Source organism: Diachasma alloeum, unplaced genomic scaffold (genome assembly GCF_001412515.2).
Source record: "Diachasma alloeum isolate Michigan unplaced genomic scaffold, Dall2.0 Dall_scaffold_00308, whole genome shotgun sequence".
Taxonomy (NCBI): domain Eukaryota; kingdom Metazoa; phylum Arthropoda; class Insecta; order Hymenoptera; family Braconidae; genus Diachasma; species Diachasma alloeum.
The window spans coordinates 1,257,278-1,273,443 of NW_021680447.1; the positions used below are offsets into that span (position 1 = coordinate 1,257,278).

The following is a 16,166-nucleotide window of genomic DNA, read 5'->3' on the forward strand; positions in this document are numbered from 1 at the left end:
TATATATATATATGACGTGAAAAAAAATTTTACCACTGAAGAATTTGAAAATGCCGCGTGTTTTTTTTGTGAATAACTTCGTGTCACATATTGACCAATCACAATTAAGGATTAGCGGTCACGCAGTTTCGAGATATTTCGATATAAAACAACTTCACGTTTCTTTCATCTTTAGTAAATAGGATACTCAATAATTGCTTCATATTTCAAGATAGAATGTTGCACATCATTCCCCTCTATCATGTATGATTCATTGTTCATTTCATTTTGTTAGATTGAATAAGATTTCATTTTACCTAATTTTATCAGATTTGCAACTTAGTTGAATGTTACCAGCATCATTATTCTTGTTATCCCTTTTCTTCTATACAACCGATTGTCTTTTTTACAGTCTTATCTCTGCCCTCAGCCCTTCGATAAAATGCCAATAGAAAAATTTTATTTACACATACTTGAATGAATTTGAAACATCACATTTGAAGAAACCATCAGAAAGCTTACTTTCAGGGAAATTCATGAAAAATTCAAAATTTTCATCATCATAAAAGTCAAAATAACGATTATTGTTATCGCCTCCATCTTCGAACTCGGTCAAAAGGATATCCAAACAAATTTTTTAAGCCATCAGTCAATCAATTCAGAACATTTTTTTTAGTTATCGTGGAACGCCCGATTTTCCAAAAAAATCAAAAATTCTTAAAACTAATCGATGAATTAAATTTCAATTAACAGCGATCGATAGGGTTTAGCAATATCTATTTTTGAAAAAAGATTCAATTCCATCCATTCACTAGCGAACAGTTGCATTTTCGAACTTTTTGGATCATAATGGGTCGATATAACACAAAAAATCCAAAACTTAGATTTGAGCGAGTGCAATGCGTCCATTCGGAAGCAAAAAAAACAGTGACATGTTCCGGGACATCAAAATTTATGATCCAAGAAATTATGTTTCTAGAAGATTTTCCTTCTTTACCTGTTGAATTTACTTGAAAAAATTAAACGGCGTTTTCATGCAGACCCCATACTTTAAAATGGAGAATGAATGATGTTGATTTCTCAATGAAATAAAATAACGCAGCTGCGAAAACCCAAACAATGGACATAAAATGCTTGCCGAGGTCAACTCCTAATGCAGAACTTAGAATTCCGCCAGCCCAATTAACATTTTCTTCGAACCTACATCATTCGACACATGAGTGATTCCATCCAATATTCTTTACTGACAGCTATAGGATCATCGAATAGACCGGAGTATACTAGATGTAGCATCTGGAAATTTACATGGGGACGATTTACTACGTACTCCGCTGAATTAAGTGCGAGGAGCGTTCAAGGCTCAATCGTATAATTTTATTACACCTCTGAATGCGGAAAAAATAGTATAATAGAAACATCGTTACTTTGTTGTCATCAACTCCGAGCCTTATTTGCGTTGCGAAAATACAGGATGTTTTTTTTTATTCCAAGTAACAGCTATGATTTAGGATTTTCAAGGTTGTGAAGTTAACATGCCAATTACAGTTTCCATGCTCAGACTGATCCTGGAATCCTGTTACATCTCTGAATGCGGGGGAAACGATGTGTTAATAGAACCATCATTACTTTGTTTTCATTAGCTCGGATCCTTATTTGCGTTGTGAGAATACAGGTATGAATGCCAGGATTTTTTGGCCACCTGCAGCCAGTTGGCACGGTCGTCGAACTGGGTTAACCAACTACAGATGTCTATAAACTAATGATAATGAAACCATCTGATGTGATTTATTCGCTTCAGTTTGCGCTAGTCCTGTAAACACTCTGCACGGAGAGAAAAGTTGTAGAAAAATTATTTAGATTTCGGCAAATTTTGGTGTACGAAAGGTAATCCTAGAGCGAAACGTAATTCAATAATAGTTTTTCCGCACTGATCTTCACTTTGCCTCGTCCGGGGATTGGTATTGGCCCTTCCCCAAACTCGTAAAACTGAAAATCACTACGGAAAAATATCGTTCATGCCTAGTGCCATGGGGTTTTTTTACTCGCGCGGTTGGCCAGTCCTCGCCTTCGGCTCGGACGTCAACTCCACGGGAGTAAAAAACCCCATGGCACTCGCCCTGAAATATACTATATTTTGCACCAGGGCGGAAAGTCATGTTTTCCTCGCCCGAGGTACACATGCTATTTTAAAGTATATCCTTTGAAAACACGATTTTCTTACGATTGTCTCCATATTTTTCATAGATAATGTGTATAGTAGTCCCCAGCTATTGAAAAAAATACTAACTAGCTTTACTGCACAGTTTAAGAGATAATAAACAATGAAATGCGGGCTTTACTGTTAGAAAAAAATTAAATTTCATGGGCAGTTGAATACTAATTTTCAGGACAGCGACACTGGATACGATTTAGCGGGAAAGAATGATGAAATTTCAGGTTTCACTGAAAATTCTGTAAAATTCCAGAATTTTAAGCATAAAAACGAGAATTCCTTAATTTATTTGAATTTCCAATTTAATATGAATATTTAAGACTTAAGTAAATTATCTAAAAACGAAGAATGGACTATATGATACTGTATTAACCTGAATACGAAGTAAATTTTTTTTTCTAGCAGAATACAATGTAAATTTTTTTAAAGCAGACTACACCAACGGGTTTGTATGCTAAAATTAAAAACATGAATTTTCAGTGAAATCTCAAATTTCATAATTTTTTTCCACTAAATCGCATTCAGTGTGACTCTCCTGAAAATTCAAAAATTTATTTACCGGAATTTTCTGATTTTCTATTCATTTTCAGGAAAAAATGAAACTAAAATTGACAGTTCTCTTTGATTTTTCCACCAAATTCTGAATTTTCAATGACGAAATTCCTTGAAATTTCCGTGGTAATTAAATTCGATAAAAATTTCCAAAAAGTGTATCGGAAGTTTCAGACAAAACTGTTAACAGTATAATCAACTGTTCATGAAATTTCAATTTTTTTTCCAATACTGCCCCACGATTACTTGATTCATCTGATAATATTCCCAAATTTTTTTCACATGGGGTTTTTGATAAATCTCCATATCAATAGGATTAATCAACAGTGCTTCATTCTGAATTTGGTAAATAATCCACTCGACTATTACGTAACGCGGCGTGTTTTCATTGTGAAGCATTTTGATATGCGTTAATTCACCAAATGAATTTGATCCTTTCTCCTTGGAAACGGGAGGGTGGGAGGGCCACGTGTGGTCAGATTATGCTACGTATTCATTATTACTCTTATATTCCTGCAAATGGCTCTTATCTTCAAGACAGTTGGGTGATTGGTGCTTAATATAAAATACAATCTACGGATCCAAACATATCGACATTGGTGCAGGGATTGGGTAGCGTGTGACGTGCGTGGGTCCACCACACGTGCTTCACGACGAAGAAAAGAAAAAACAGATGTAATGGTGGGGGGTTTGGAATACTAACAATAACTTGTTTGGGTTATTTTTATATTTTTTTTCTTCTCTTGTCGATGGAGAGGACCGGTTTTAACTCAATTTCCTTTGGCTTTTATTTGTGCATGCATGTAATATTGTTACCTGTTCGCCGGGCAATGCAGACACCGGTGAATTTTTTTGCGCTTATTCCGCTTGTCCTTGAACTCGGCACTCGTAACATTTTGATAATACGGCGTAATAGGAAAACAAAAAATGAGGCGTTGGGTGGGTAATCTGGGCACGTGGATCGGGATTGAGATGTTGGGGGGGTACAATAATAGGTCATGAGAAATTTGTGAATGTAAGTGGTTTTTTTCCATCGCTCACGCACTTATCTTCACAACTACTAACATTTTCACACTTTTTCTCGTTTAATATCGGGGGTCCAATGTCAAGTATTTTCTCTGAAATTTCAAGGAATGCAGGGAATTTTGTGATTGAAAATTCAATATTTGATGAAAAATACGAGGCAAATTATGATGTCAGGTCAATTATTTCATGATAATTAATAAAAATAATGAAAACGCAGGTAAATTTTTTCCTGAATTCTTAATGGATTAAAAATTTGACGCGTTTGCGTACTGAATATTCGCGTTTTAATTGACGATTTGAGGAGAAATTGGAAATTTTTTTATTGAAATTTCCAGACACTTCTTGGGGATTATCATCACGCGACAATTGCACTGGAATTTAACGGACGGAAATTTCCTTTAAATTTTGAGCTGCAGAGATTTTCTCCTCAAAATTTTTGAAAAAATATGTGCAATAACAATTGCGAATTAGTTCTTTCCACCATTCATGTTAAATAGCCCGAGAAATGGTTCTAAAAGAATCGAGAGTATATTTCAAATATTTTCAGGATATTTTTTCTGCCTATTTTACATGAATGGCGCAAATTTTTATATTGAACAAAACGACATTAGCTGAGTGAGAGTCGAATTTCAAAAAACTAATTTGTAATTGTTATTGTACACATTTTTTCAAAAATTTTGAAAAAACCTTTACTTTTAACATTGTAAGCGTCTGCGGGGCAAACCAACAATAAACAATTGTTTTGAGATATATAATCGATCTTCAACGCATGAGAAACCTCACTCCAATAGCCCATGACTTTCAAAACTCATACTAGTCTCCCCTTAACATTCATGATACTAATCGTTATTTATTCATAACAATTCATGCAATATTCATATGAAATACCACCAACCCGTAGGGGTTAGCACACCGTGTTGATGCACTGACCTGACTGTGGGAAGCTAATTAAAACACTGAACTAGCTTTACTTGAAATGTTATAAATAATTTTGAAAGTTTGTCCCAAGAATCGGAAAACAATATAGATAACATTCAAAAGACGATCCACCCGGGATTCAACGCAATAAAAAAAAACTGGAAAACGAGAAACAATAAAAGAAACTTGAGAGATTCAAGGGTAAACGCAAAACCAGAGAATTGGAAAAAACCGGATTCGCGTATTTGATGAAAAAATAACGCGAAACATGGTAAATTGAAAGATAAGAATGAGAATGAGGAGAGACAAGTATTTTGTGTGATCAGCTGTTTCTTTTTTTATTATGTGTTTTTCTGTATTAATCATGAGAATCAGCACACATTTCTGAGCCTGACTCACCATTTAATTTTCTGAAAAAAACGGAAATGATGGAACGACTCCCTTCATGTTAATTGGAGTGATGAAGTTATTCATGGGGCTATTGTATTGAAGGTTTTCCAGATGGACGATGAGGATTCGCCGGCGGTAAATGAAAGTGATGAGAAGCAAGAAAAATCTCCAGGAGGTAGTAGCGAAGACTCAGCATCACCATTGAACGGTGAGTTGTGTCAATATACATTTTCCGGTTTTTTTTTTTTCATCTTGAGCGTTCGTTACTCATCTGGTTTTAAATGACTTCTCTCAGTCCGCTCATCATTTATTTGAATGAAAACTTGAAGAAGAATAATCTACACAGAAAAAAAAATTCTAGTTTCCAGTGAAAATTCTGGAATTTCAGGATAGAAACGTTTTATGGAGCTCAGTTTTCTGAAATTTCCCCATTCACGGAATGAAAATAATTATGGAAAAATCCATTCTAAAAAAAGGATGGGCAATATCTCGATTTGACAATGAGAATTCGAACATAGAGGAGGGCTGGAACGAACGGAGAAGGAAAGGCGGTTTTCATGAGTGCAATCGTCTTGCGTCGAATTTTCATGAAGCCCGCCTAATAAACAAAAGAGAATTGAATACCATTCTATGAAGCGTGAATAAATGAATCGTAATTGGCTAAATCATTGAGGTCAGAGGGAAATAGAATAATTCAACTTTATTAATATTGCGTTTACTAAGGCTTTCTTCGAACAAACAAAGTTGATTAGAATTAATAGCTGGAATTATAAGATTATCTCACACTTTTGACGTTAAGGACAGGAGAATCTGAATGCAATAAAGGGAAAATCCATATTTTTTAATGAGTTTCTCCGGAAGTTATACCAAAAAATAGAATTTCACCGGCGCGGTGCCGTGGACGTAGCGAAGGGTTAATGATTTCGAAGCGCTTCAAATCTTCAACTTTCGACAATCAATTATTAATTAACAAGCAATACTTCTAATTTTCATAAATGAAAAATTAATCATTCGAGGCTGAAAATTCGTGCAAGTTCTCTATTTTGTCGTATTATAAAATGGGACAAGTGAAAGTCCTGGAAATATGTAAAATTTTCTCATATTCTCTGATTTTTTTTACCCTAGAAATCACACAAAAAATAAAAAAACCCTAAACCTCCTAATTTTGACTTGAATCTGGGATACGCTATTAGAATTTTTTTTTTATTTCATGGAAGATATTATAAAAATCTCATGAGAGAGACATTGAATCGGATTTAGGGAAAAAATAGTAATGAAATTTCAAGTTTTAAGTAGAATTTACGAAAATTAATGAGTTTTCAGTCGCAGTGAGATGAAAATTTCACACCTTGATTGAATTTTCAGTGGAACGTGAATATTCAGAAACAACATGACATGAATTTTCAATTTTTCCCTGAATTTTCCTGATTGTTCTGAATTTTGATAGAATAATTAAACTGAAAAATCAAGTATTTCATTGATTTCCAGATCATTTGAACAGAAAATCAATCGAATATTTGATTTTTCAGCGACAAGATTTCCTGAAATTTCAGTGGAACTTGAACACGATAAAAATTTCCGGAATTTGGTACGGAAAATTAAGACGAAAATGCTTAACAGCGCAATAGTACGTGAATTAGGGAATGTTTATTTCTCATTTTAAGCTGAAGAGATCAGGCGCAAATGACCATTATCACTTCGCTGAGAATTTCCGTAATCCCATAATGTTGAATTTATTATCTCAAGTACTTGTAAACTGCTATGACTCACGATGAAACTCCGCTGGCCTCCGTAGTCACGAACACTGTGCTTCTATGAGCCACCCGTGAAAGTTATTGCCTATTACTTCCTTTACTGATATCAACTAAACATGGTGACTCAGCGTGCAAAAAATGTTTCCTAATTTTTCTTATTATTCTAAAAATACTTTGTTAGCGTTATTCCTCCCTAAATTGTACCTCTCGCGCATTTATTATCCCTCTTCCGACATCCGGAGAAATGAGACATGGCATCAAATGAAACGCTCCATTTCATCCAAATAAATAATTGTTACCTGTTACCATGTCAACAGATTCGTTTTCTTTTAATGAAATATTCGCTTGAAATAATTATTTCATTTCTAACCAATAAAGTCTTTATTTGGATTAAGAAAACATTTGTTTATGCTCAAAAAACTATTGATTTACAGTTTGACATTCAATAGAAACTTTACTACGATGGCATATAGCTCGAGCTATTTGAATAAATCCCTTAGATTTATTATTTGATTTATTGGATTCGAAAAAAATTATTTGGGGGAGCATCAGGCAAAATGGAGCGCTTGTAATCCCTTCTAATTCTTACAATCTTCGTTGATAAACACAGATGTTGGGATTTCCCGTCAATGACAAACTGCCCCACCTTCCCCTATAATAAACCACGTCTCTGGGGGCAATCCAGGGTGTTCTAAAACTGAATAGAAATAATTGTGAGTGTACCACGGGAGTTTATTTGAAGACGAAAAGCCTAATAAAATTTTTAAGAACAAAGTGTAGCCAATCAAACTTTTTCTCCGGATGGAGAAATCATATCAGGAGAGCCGCAGTGAATTCGGGAGAAAAATCGTGACAAATGGGAAATTGCTTTCGTTACAACATGGTCAATATAGATTTGCTAATAAATTAGCAATTGGCTTTCGAATGGAATTTCCATGACAATCCTTGACAATTAGATCATAATGTTTTATTTCTCCAAAATTCCTGATTCCTGGATTAATTTCTATGACAATGTTTTTTGAATTAATTCAATGGTTCATTGAATTTAACATTGTCGCAACGTTGGTCCGAACACTGCCTCCGATTCGATGAAATAAAAACAGCTTAAGGAGAGACGGAACCCCTTTGTCTACATCAAATCTTAAAATTGTGTTTTCTCCTGTAATTATCAATTTGTATCTACGAAATTACTTTATCGACTCGATTATCGTATTGTTGAGTCAATGAAGTAGTTTAATGAATAAAAAATAATAATTGCAGGAGAAAATACAATTCTAAAGATTCATATAAACGCAGGGGTTCCGTTTCCCCTTAAACAATGTTAAAAATTCGAGAAATTTCTAGAATTTTTGCATCAATTTCACAGAACTCTCAAATTTTCTAAAAAAAAGCACTAGAGAAAATTTCCAGATTTTATGGAAAAGTTGAGGAAATTTTGGAAGTTTTAACAAAATTATAAGTTCACGGAATCGACGAATGGAATTGTAGGAAAATGATTAATGGAGAGAGAATACTTAAAATTCATATACACGCATCAGAATTGGTTAGACGATGTTACAGAAAAATTACTGAATGCATCTGTAAAGGATCAAAGTGGAATGGAAAAGAAGGTTTTGCTGAATAAAATTTCGCTTATAATGACACCTAGACCTTATCCAGTGAGCACAGGAATTGCCGAATTACTTATTGAAATATGAAAGTTAAACAGGTGATGAATGGAAACACATTGATTTCAACATTTCATCATGTATAGTATAGTACAATGAGTAATAATTAATAATGTAGTACGAATAATTAATTTTTGAGAAAATTTGGAAAGGAAATAAAGAAAAAAACCCAAGGAATGGATATCAACACCGCGGCCGCTTGCGGTTTAATTACTTTGTAATGGTAACAAAGGAACGATTTCCTCAGATGCATTGCGCGTTGAATTTCCAATCAACTGCCATAATTTTCATTCATTTCATTCAACATACGAATTTTTTTTGAGCAGGCGATCTTCGACATATTTGTGCTTTGTCCATTAATAACTCATTAATGAGTCATTGGAGACAACAACTTCATGAGAATTTTCGTTTCCAGATAATTCCCCCGATATTCCCTCAAAATATTACTCTTGAGTTCCGGAACACTGTATACGTCGAACTGCGTAGTTATCCCCCTGGTTGAATTATCTGTCATAATAACACGATCCCGCTGATTACTGTGGAGTCGCCTATCCCATACCCTTCGCTGTTGCCGTAAATCAAGAAGCGTTGTTGCCGCTACTTGAACATCCCACTGGAGTCACTGCATTCTGCATTCTTCTGTGAATTTGTTGCCTCGTGCTGCGTCAGCAAAAACATTCTTCGTTAATCTGAAAAGATTTTTGGACGGGTGCTCTGTAGAGCTCTAAATTTTCTCAATTCCAATTCACGGAGAGAAATATTTTATAAAAATTACGTATCTTTTCCGTAATTCTGGAGCGAAATGTGGTGGTAGGAAATTTTACGGAACTGTTACGTAATTTTTACCTAAATTTTCCAGAGCGTTCCGTAATTTTTTTCTGAATCTCCTGTGAAAAATTACGATACCGACAATTAAATTTTCTGAGGCGATTCCGTAATCGGTGAGCGAACTGCGAGTTCCGTAATTTTGACTGAACCTTTCTCTCCGTGTTGGGGGGATTTCGCATGTAATTACATCTTGCCATTCTCACAAATAACGATTGGATGAAAATAATAGGGGAACTTGAATTTTTTGGGAATCGAAGTTTTTTTTGTTTAAGGAAAATATGGCAATTTTCCGTTGGGAATATGGAGCTACTTTTTGCCAATTTATTTCTCTAAAATCTTTTTCTATATTTTTCGTTAAAGAGTTTTATTAGTCGAACTCTAAAGGTCTAAATCTGATTCTTCTTCTTGATCGAAACCCCCTAATCAAACGAGGGACTGTCGTTTAAAGAAATTATTGAAAAAGAAAGTTAATGGATTAATTCAGTAGCGAAGTGGTAGAACGGTACAAGTCAATTTTGAATATTAACCAGTTTTCAATGAATATCTTGGAATCTAAGGGAGATAGCAAAATCCTTGTTATAACTTTTTTTGTAGAGCTGATGGAGTGCTACAACAAATGTAATTATGAAAATTTCGCTATCTCCCTTACATTCGGAAATATTCCTCAAAAACTCAACTGGGAGATAAGTCGACTTAAACCGTTTTAAAACTTTGCTACTGAATTTCTTGCAGTCAGGACATTTGAGTTCATATAAAATCATAAGCGGCTGTATACAGGGATATATTCTTGAGACAGAAGCTAGAGATAACGTGGACACGTTTAAGTTATTATTCATGTGCGGGTGCGTCGACGTGTCGATGCGTTTTGTTGATGATTCCGTAGCCACCTAGATGTGACGTTAAGTCTAACTACTGTATACAGGATGCAGCTGCACAGGATTCTTTAATGATATGGATTGACACGAATTGAATTTTTCAAAAAATATCCGAATGTTTTAAAAAATAGAGAATTTTTTCAAATTTTCTGTTAAACCGCAGAATTTTCTTAAATTTTCTGGAAAAACGGGGAATTTTCTTGGATTTTCTGAAAAACCGGAAATTGCTCTAGAAAACCGCAAAATATTCTCGAATTTTCTAGAAAGCCGAAAGAATTTTCTCGAATTTTCTGGAAAACCAGAGAATTTTCTCCAATTTTCTAAAAAACCGGAGAATTTTCGTCAATTTTCTAGAAAATCGGAAAATATTCTCCAACTTTTTAAAAAACCAAAAGAATTTTCTCGAATTTTCTGGAAATCCGGACGATTTTCTTGAATTTTCTGTAAAACCAGACAATTTTTTGGAATTTCCTAGAAAACCAGAGAACTTTCTCGAATTTTCTAGAACAATCTGCAATATTTTAGAACTTCTATAGATGACGCTGGTCCTTAGGGATAACTCCGCGAAATACCCCCAACATGAAATTGAAGACGTGTCCACGTCAAAAAATTATTAACACCGTTAATAATGACTTTTTTTAGTACCTCAAATTCATTATTCCCGTTACACTCAAGTGGGGTCTATTCAAACTACTTTAAAACCCAATGCACAAGTTCACGTCACCACTCGTGATATCGTACCTCTCCCTTTCCGCCGTCACACATCCCAGACTATATAAAACCGCTGCGCACATCCTGGTCCCTTTAAATTCTCCCCTCGAAGCTCTCTTATTTTCGTCTCTACTCCTTGTTTCTCCAGAGAGACTAATAAAAAACGAAACGTCGACTTTACGACCGACTTTTCAAGGTGTGGTACTATCACTGAGATTAATTGATTTACTATCCCACTGGACTTTTTCCAGACCTTGATGGTAATCCCCTCCCTCCCCCTTCCCACCCCCCCTCTCCGCTGCAGGAAGAGAAATTTTCCTTCAAATTGCAATAGGAAGATATTTGGAGAGAGTGAAGTGAGCCTCCTGCAGCGGATACTTTATTCTTGAAGCGTAAATATAGCAAGAGAAATGTGCGGATGGACATATAGTATATGTCTCATATATAACAAGAAGTGTATATTTACTTTCTGGTTTTCCTAGCCCTTGGGCATTTGCTGTATACTGTTCCATACAAAGTTCACGGAAGTAGATTTTTCATGATGATTTGGTTTATTCGATAGGGACTTATCCAATCATTTTAGATATTTCTTAAGGATATCATTAACATTATCTAGATATTTCCGGACGATTTCTAATTTCGAGGAATAATGAAACGAAGAAAATTTGAATGCGTTGGGTACAACTTGAGGTTTTCAATAATTTTTGAAGAAATTTGTCTCGCGAAATTTGTCTCTGCATGCACTTTCCTGTGAATGAAAGACTGGTTACTTCATTTCACAGGAATAAGTTTTAAAATTGAGTCTTGGAACGTACTTATTTTAGTGAGCCAAGTTTTTTAGTTAAAAATCTGTAAATTCTTGAAATAAGAATATTCGAAAGGGATATTTGGGACGTGGACTGATTGAACATTAGTTCAACATTGATTGAGTCGAAGTGTTAGTTGAAGAACTTTTTCGTAATAAAGAATTCATAAATTACATTGAGATAGAATTGTAAATTTCAAAGATATTCTAAGAGATTCTTGAAAGATGAGTAAATTAATTTCTAGACACTAAATATTCTGAATTCAAGTAGGGCTCTGGCAATAATCGTTATTTTGATATTTGTAAATAATTTAATAGTCAATCATCGATTGACTATTAAACAAACAATTCTAAATTTCTTGAATTGATTTTTCGATTAACGAAATAATAATCAATTTGTCCAAATTCATTACTCATTTATAAAATAGTTGAATGTGAAACATTTTGCTAATTTAGCGTTAGTGTTCGAGGGTTAATCCTCTTATCTTGTTCATTTAGCGGAAGATTCGAAAAAGTCGCAAAATTTAGGAAAATTGATGAATCTAGAAAACCTTTGAGACAATGTGATTCAAAATGTAATCAGCTTATAAGGAACGTGAAAACGCATCGATTGTATGAAACACACGAACATCGTTCTAAAAACTTCATATGAAATTTCCAGTTTCGATTTTCATGGTCATTACTATAATTACCCGATATAAATCAGGAAGTTAAAATAATGTAGACATTATCCTATACAATCAACTGATTTCGTATCTAATAAAATAATTGTATTGAGCCATTATGATTATGCCGAAATCTGAATTCACGAATCAAGATTTTCTCAAATATAATTATATTTAATCAAAAATTAATGGAAATGAGAACTTTTATGTTCGAATTTTGGAAAAAATCTCGAAATAATTTCAAAATTTTCTTGATTCTCAGGATGTTTTTTTTATAGTACAACATAATTATAATAATTTTCAAAAGTTAAGCATCTGGAGACAATCAGATTTTTATACCAGATGTTTCAGAGAGTACGATGTGCTGTAATGGAAGAGAAGAGGGGAAAGTTTTCCCATTGGGCTCCTCACATCAAGAAAGAATTCTATTTTTAGGGATCACAGGGTTCTTCCCCTAAACCGGAAGTCACAGCTCTCCTTTGTGATCAAATTAATATATTAGTCGGTGAAGTGGGTCAGGAAGGATTAATCAATGTTTTTAAAGATTTACAATTAACTTGACACCGTATTTCCCCAACTCATCCACGGATATACGTTGCAGTAGGGGAAGTGTATACACATGAAAAAGCATAGTAAGATCCCCAAACTCGATATCGTCCCCTCGGTGACCTTCATAGCTTCCCCTTAACCTTGACTTTGCTTGTGCGTGTGGCAACGTGGTACGATGGATTCTCCGGTTCTCTTCATTTTTGGTATATTCTATATGGGAAATGTTCAAGGATATTCACTATAAATTTTAGGATTTTCAACCATCCAGTCTGTGGGATTAATCGCGGGAATGAAATCTGCAAAATTCATAAGTAAATAATTAGTATTGTTTGAATTCAGTAGCGAAGTGGTAAAGCGGTTTTAGTCGACTCATCTCTTAGTTGAGTTTTTGAAGAATATCTCCGAATCTAAAGGAGATAATGGAATTTTCGTAATAACCTTTTTTCTAGAGAAAATTGAGTGCTATAAAAAAGGTCTCGATAAAAATTTAGCTACCTCCCTTAAGTTCCGAGATATTCACTAAAAACTGGCCAATAGTCAAAATCGACTTAAACCGCTTTACCAACCTTTGGTATTATGGAAGCTATAATGATACCAAATTTCAATCTTCTATCTCAATTTCTTATCGAGTTATCGCGCGTATAAGGAATTTAGGGAAAAAATGGAAAATCGGCAATATCTCAAAAACTTTGTATGAACGGGTATATTTTGATTGATCTAGATAAAAGACATCGAGACGAGTATTTCGAAAAAAAAAAAATGAAATCGGTCAAGTAGTTTTTGAGATATTGACCAATACAGTTTTTTATACAAAAATTTGAATATCTCTGGAACTATTGGACCGATCGGGCTAAAATTGTGCATCAAACTTAATCTCAATAGTACCTAGTATGGGTCAAAATTTCACGTCCATATCAATGAATTTTCCCGTATTAATGTTATATTTTCTAAAAAGTGGGAACCCAAAAACCGAACGATCAGACCCGGACAGACATACATTTTCTAAAAACATCATTTCTTCACGTTTCATACTATTCTACATCATTTCCAGTCAAAATTAGAGAACGTCAAAATCCGACGAATACCATGCTTCCATTCGGAAGAAAAAACAGGAAGAAATGAAGTTTTTCGCGGTTACGGGGCAAAATCGATCGGGTGCGCGATTTTCCCTAGTTATTCCCATATTCCGTCATATATCCCAAACAGTTTTATTAGAAATGGGATACTAAAATAATCACACAACTAGCAAATAAGTGAAAAATACGTTTACTTTTATTTTACTACGCTTGGAAGACACATCCGCTCTGTACCAATTCCTCAGAGGAACTAACTAAATTAACAAAGGGACACAACACCCTGGACCTCAAGTCACGTGTTCACAATAAGTCTTTTCATTCCACTTTGTCTATGTTCTTAAACCCAAAACCAAAACATCATGCCGCACACTTCTGAGAATTATCGTTCATAAAAATGTTCTTCATTTCCCAATGTAAATACAAAGAGAAAAATATAAGATTAATTTTTGCCTCATATTTCAACTAGAAATTCAATAAGTTTAATGGGTCCCAAGGCCCAGTGAAGACTTGAATTTCACCAGCGTATCCCCTTAACGTGAACAAACTCTCCAAAATCGTCCTCTACCCTTGAATTACCGTGACCCAAGTACCATGCATGCCACCTATTTGTTTTCCTTCCGAATAAATATCCCCTCTTACATTCTTCTCATTTACAAATTACAATCGTGTCTTCATACACCCATAGCAACGAACAAATTCACGGTGCGTTGTGTACGTGAAGAGACGAATAAATAGAATATCTGCATGCTCACACAGGCATTTAAAAAAAAAAAACCCAGTGTGTTGGCCTGCCATGTTTTTCACCGATTTGCGCATGCGTTCCGCGAGCGAGAGCTCGCGATAGACCGGGACAGAGATAACGTATGATCGCGGTGTTGCGTTCGCATCTTCCTCAGCACAATGGCACAAGCTCACCTTCGTCGATCTCTCTTCATCTCACATGATGCCGATCGTATACGTGGGCCGACGTCAGCTGCGCGCGCACCACTCGCGCTCCAAAACAATCTATATAATACGCCTGTACTGGATGGGATCCACTCAATTCTCGTCACGTTTCGGGGAATTAAAAGGGAACATGGAGATGTGGCACTCAGGTGATGAGTCGAAAAAATCAGCCCTAAAAAATAATCTCTTGAGATTTAATCTTCAATGTTGAGCTTCAACGGGGGAATGATTTATTCTAAAAATTAATGGTTTTTATGCGTTTTTTGAGAATTCTTTAAAAGATTAGTAGCGAAATTGTAAAACGGCTCGAATAGATTTTGACTGTTGGCTAATTTAGAAAAAACTAAATACAACTCAGTAGCGAAGTGGTAAAGCGGTTTAAGTCGATTTTGACAATTGGTCAGTTTTTAGTGAATATCTCGGAATCTAAGGGAGATAGCTAAATTTTTGTTCAGACCTTTCTTGTAGCACTTAATTTGCTCTAGAGAAAAGTTTATTATGAAAATTTCATTATCTCCTTTAGATTCGGAGATATTCTTCAAAAACTCAACTAAGAGATAAGTCGACTTAAACCGTTTTACCATTTCGCTACTGAACTGAATTTGTAAATAATATTCTCATTCTTCTCAAAAATTCTATCAGGGAATCAAAAGGGAACATAGAGATGTGGCACTCAGGTGATGAGTCGAAAAAATCAGTCCTAAGAAATAATCTCTTGAGATTTAATCTTCAATGTTGAGCTTCAACGGGGGAATGGTTCATTCCAACAATTAATGGTTTTTATGCGTTTTTGGAGAATTCTTTAAAAAATTAGTAGCGAAGTGGTAAAACGGTTCGAATAAATTTTGACTGTTGCCTAACTCAGAAAAAACTAAACACCAAAACTGAATTAATTCCCTTTTTGCGTTTAAAGTTCGGAAATTGAAGAAAAAATTGTTCCTGAGATAACAATTATCTGTAAATAATATTCCCATTCTTCTCGAAAATATTATTTATTCTGTCCTCTATAAATATTCGATCGTAACAAAAACTAAATCAATCGGTATTTGCATTTGGAATTGATGAGTCCAAAATTTGAATAGTAAATTGTTAATTCATCACAGAGATTATTAGTTCATAACATGAACTTAATCAATAATAATATTCTAATTATATGCAGAGATAAAGCTGCTCATTTTTATCTCGTTTTCATATTTCTTCGATCCGTAATGAAG

At 34.6% G+C, this 16,166-nt stretch overlaps 1 protein-coding gene across 1 annotated transcript in view; it reads left to right on the forward strand.

Moving 5' to 3' along the window:
• Positions 1 to 16,166, forward strand: part of LOC107039855 (MAP kinase-interacting serine/threonine-protein kinase 1) — a 67,273-nt gene that overhangs the window by 17,175 nt on the left and 33,932 nt on the right. Inside the window, exon 2 of the mRNA XM_015259696.2 lies at positions 5,180 to 5,285. Within this exon, the coding sequence (XP_015115182.1) occupies positions 5,180 to 5,285 (106 nt within the window). The remainder of the gene's footprint in view (positions 1 to 5,179; positions 5,286 to 16,166) is intronic.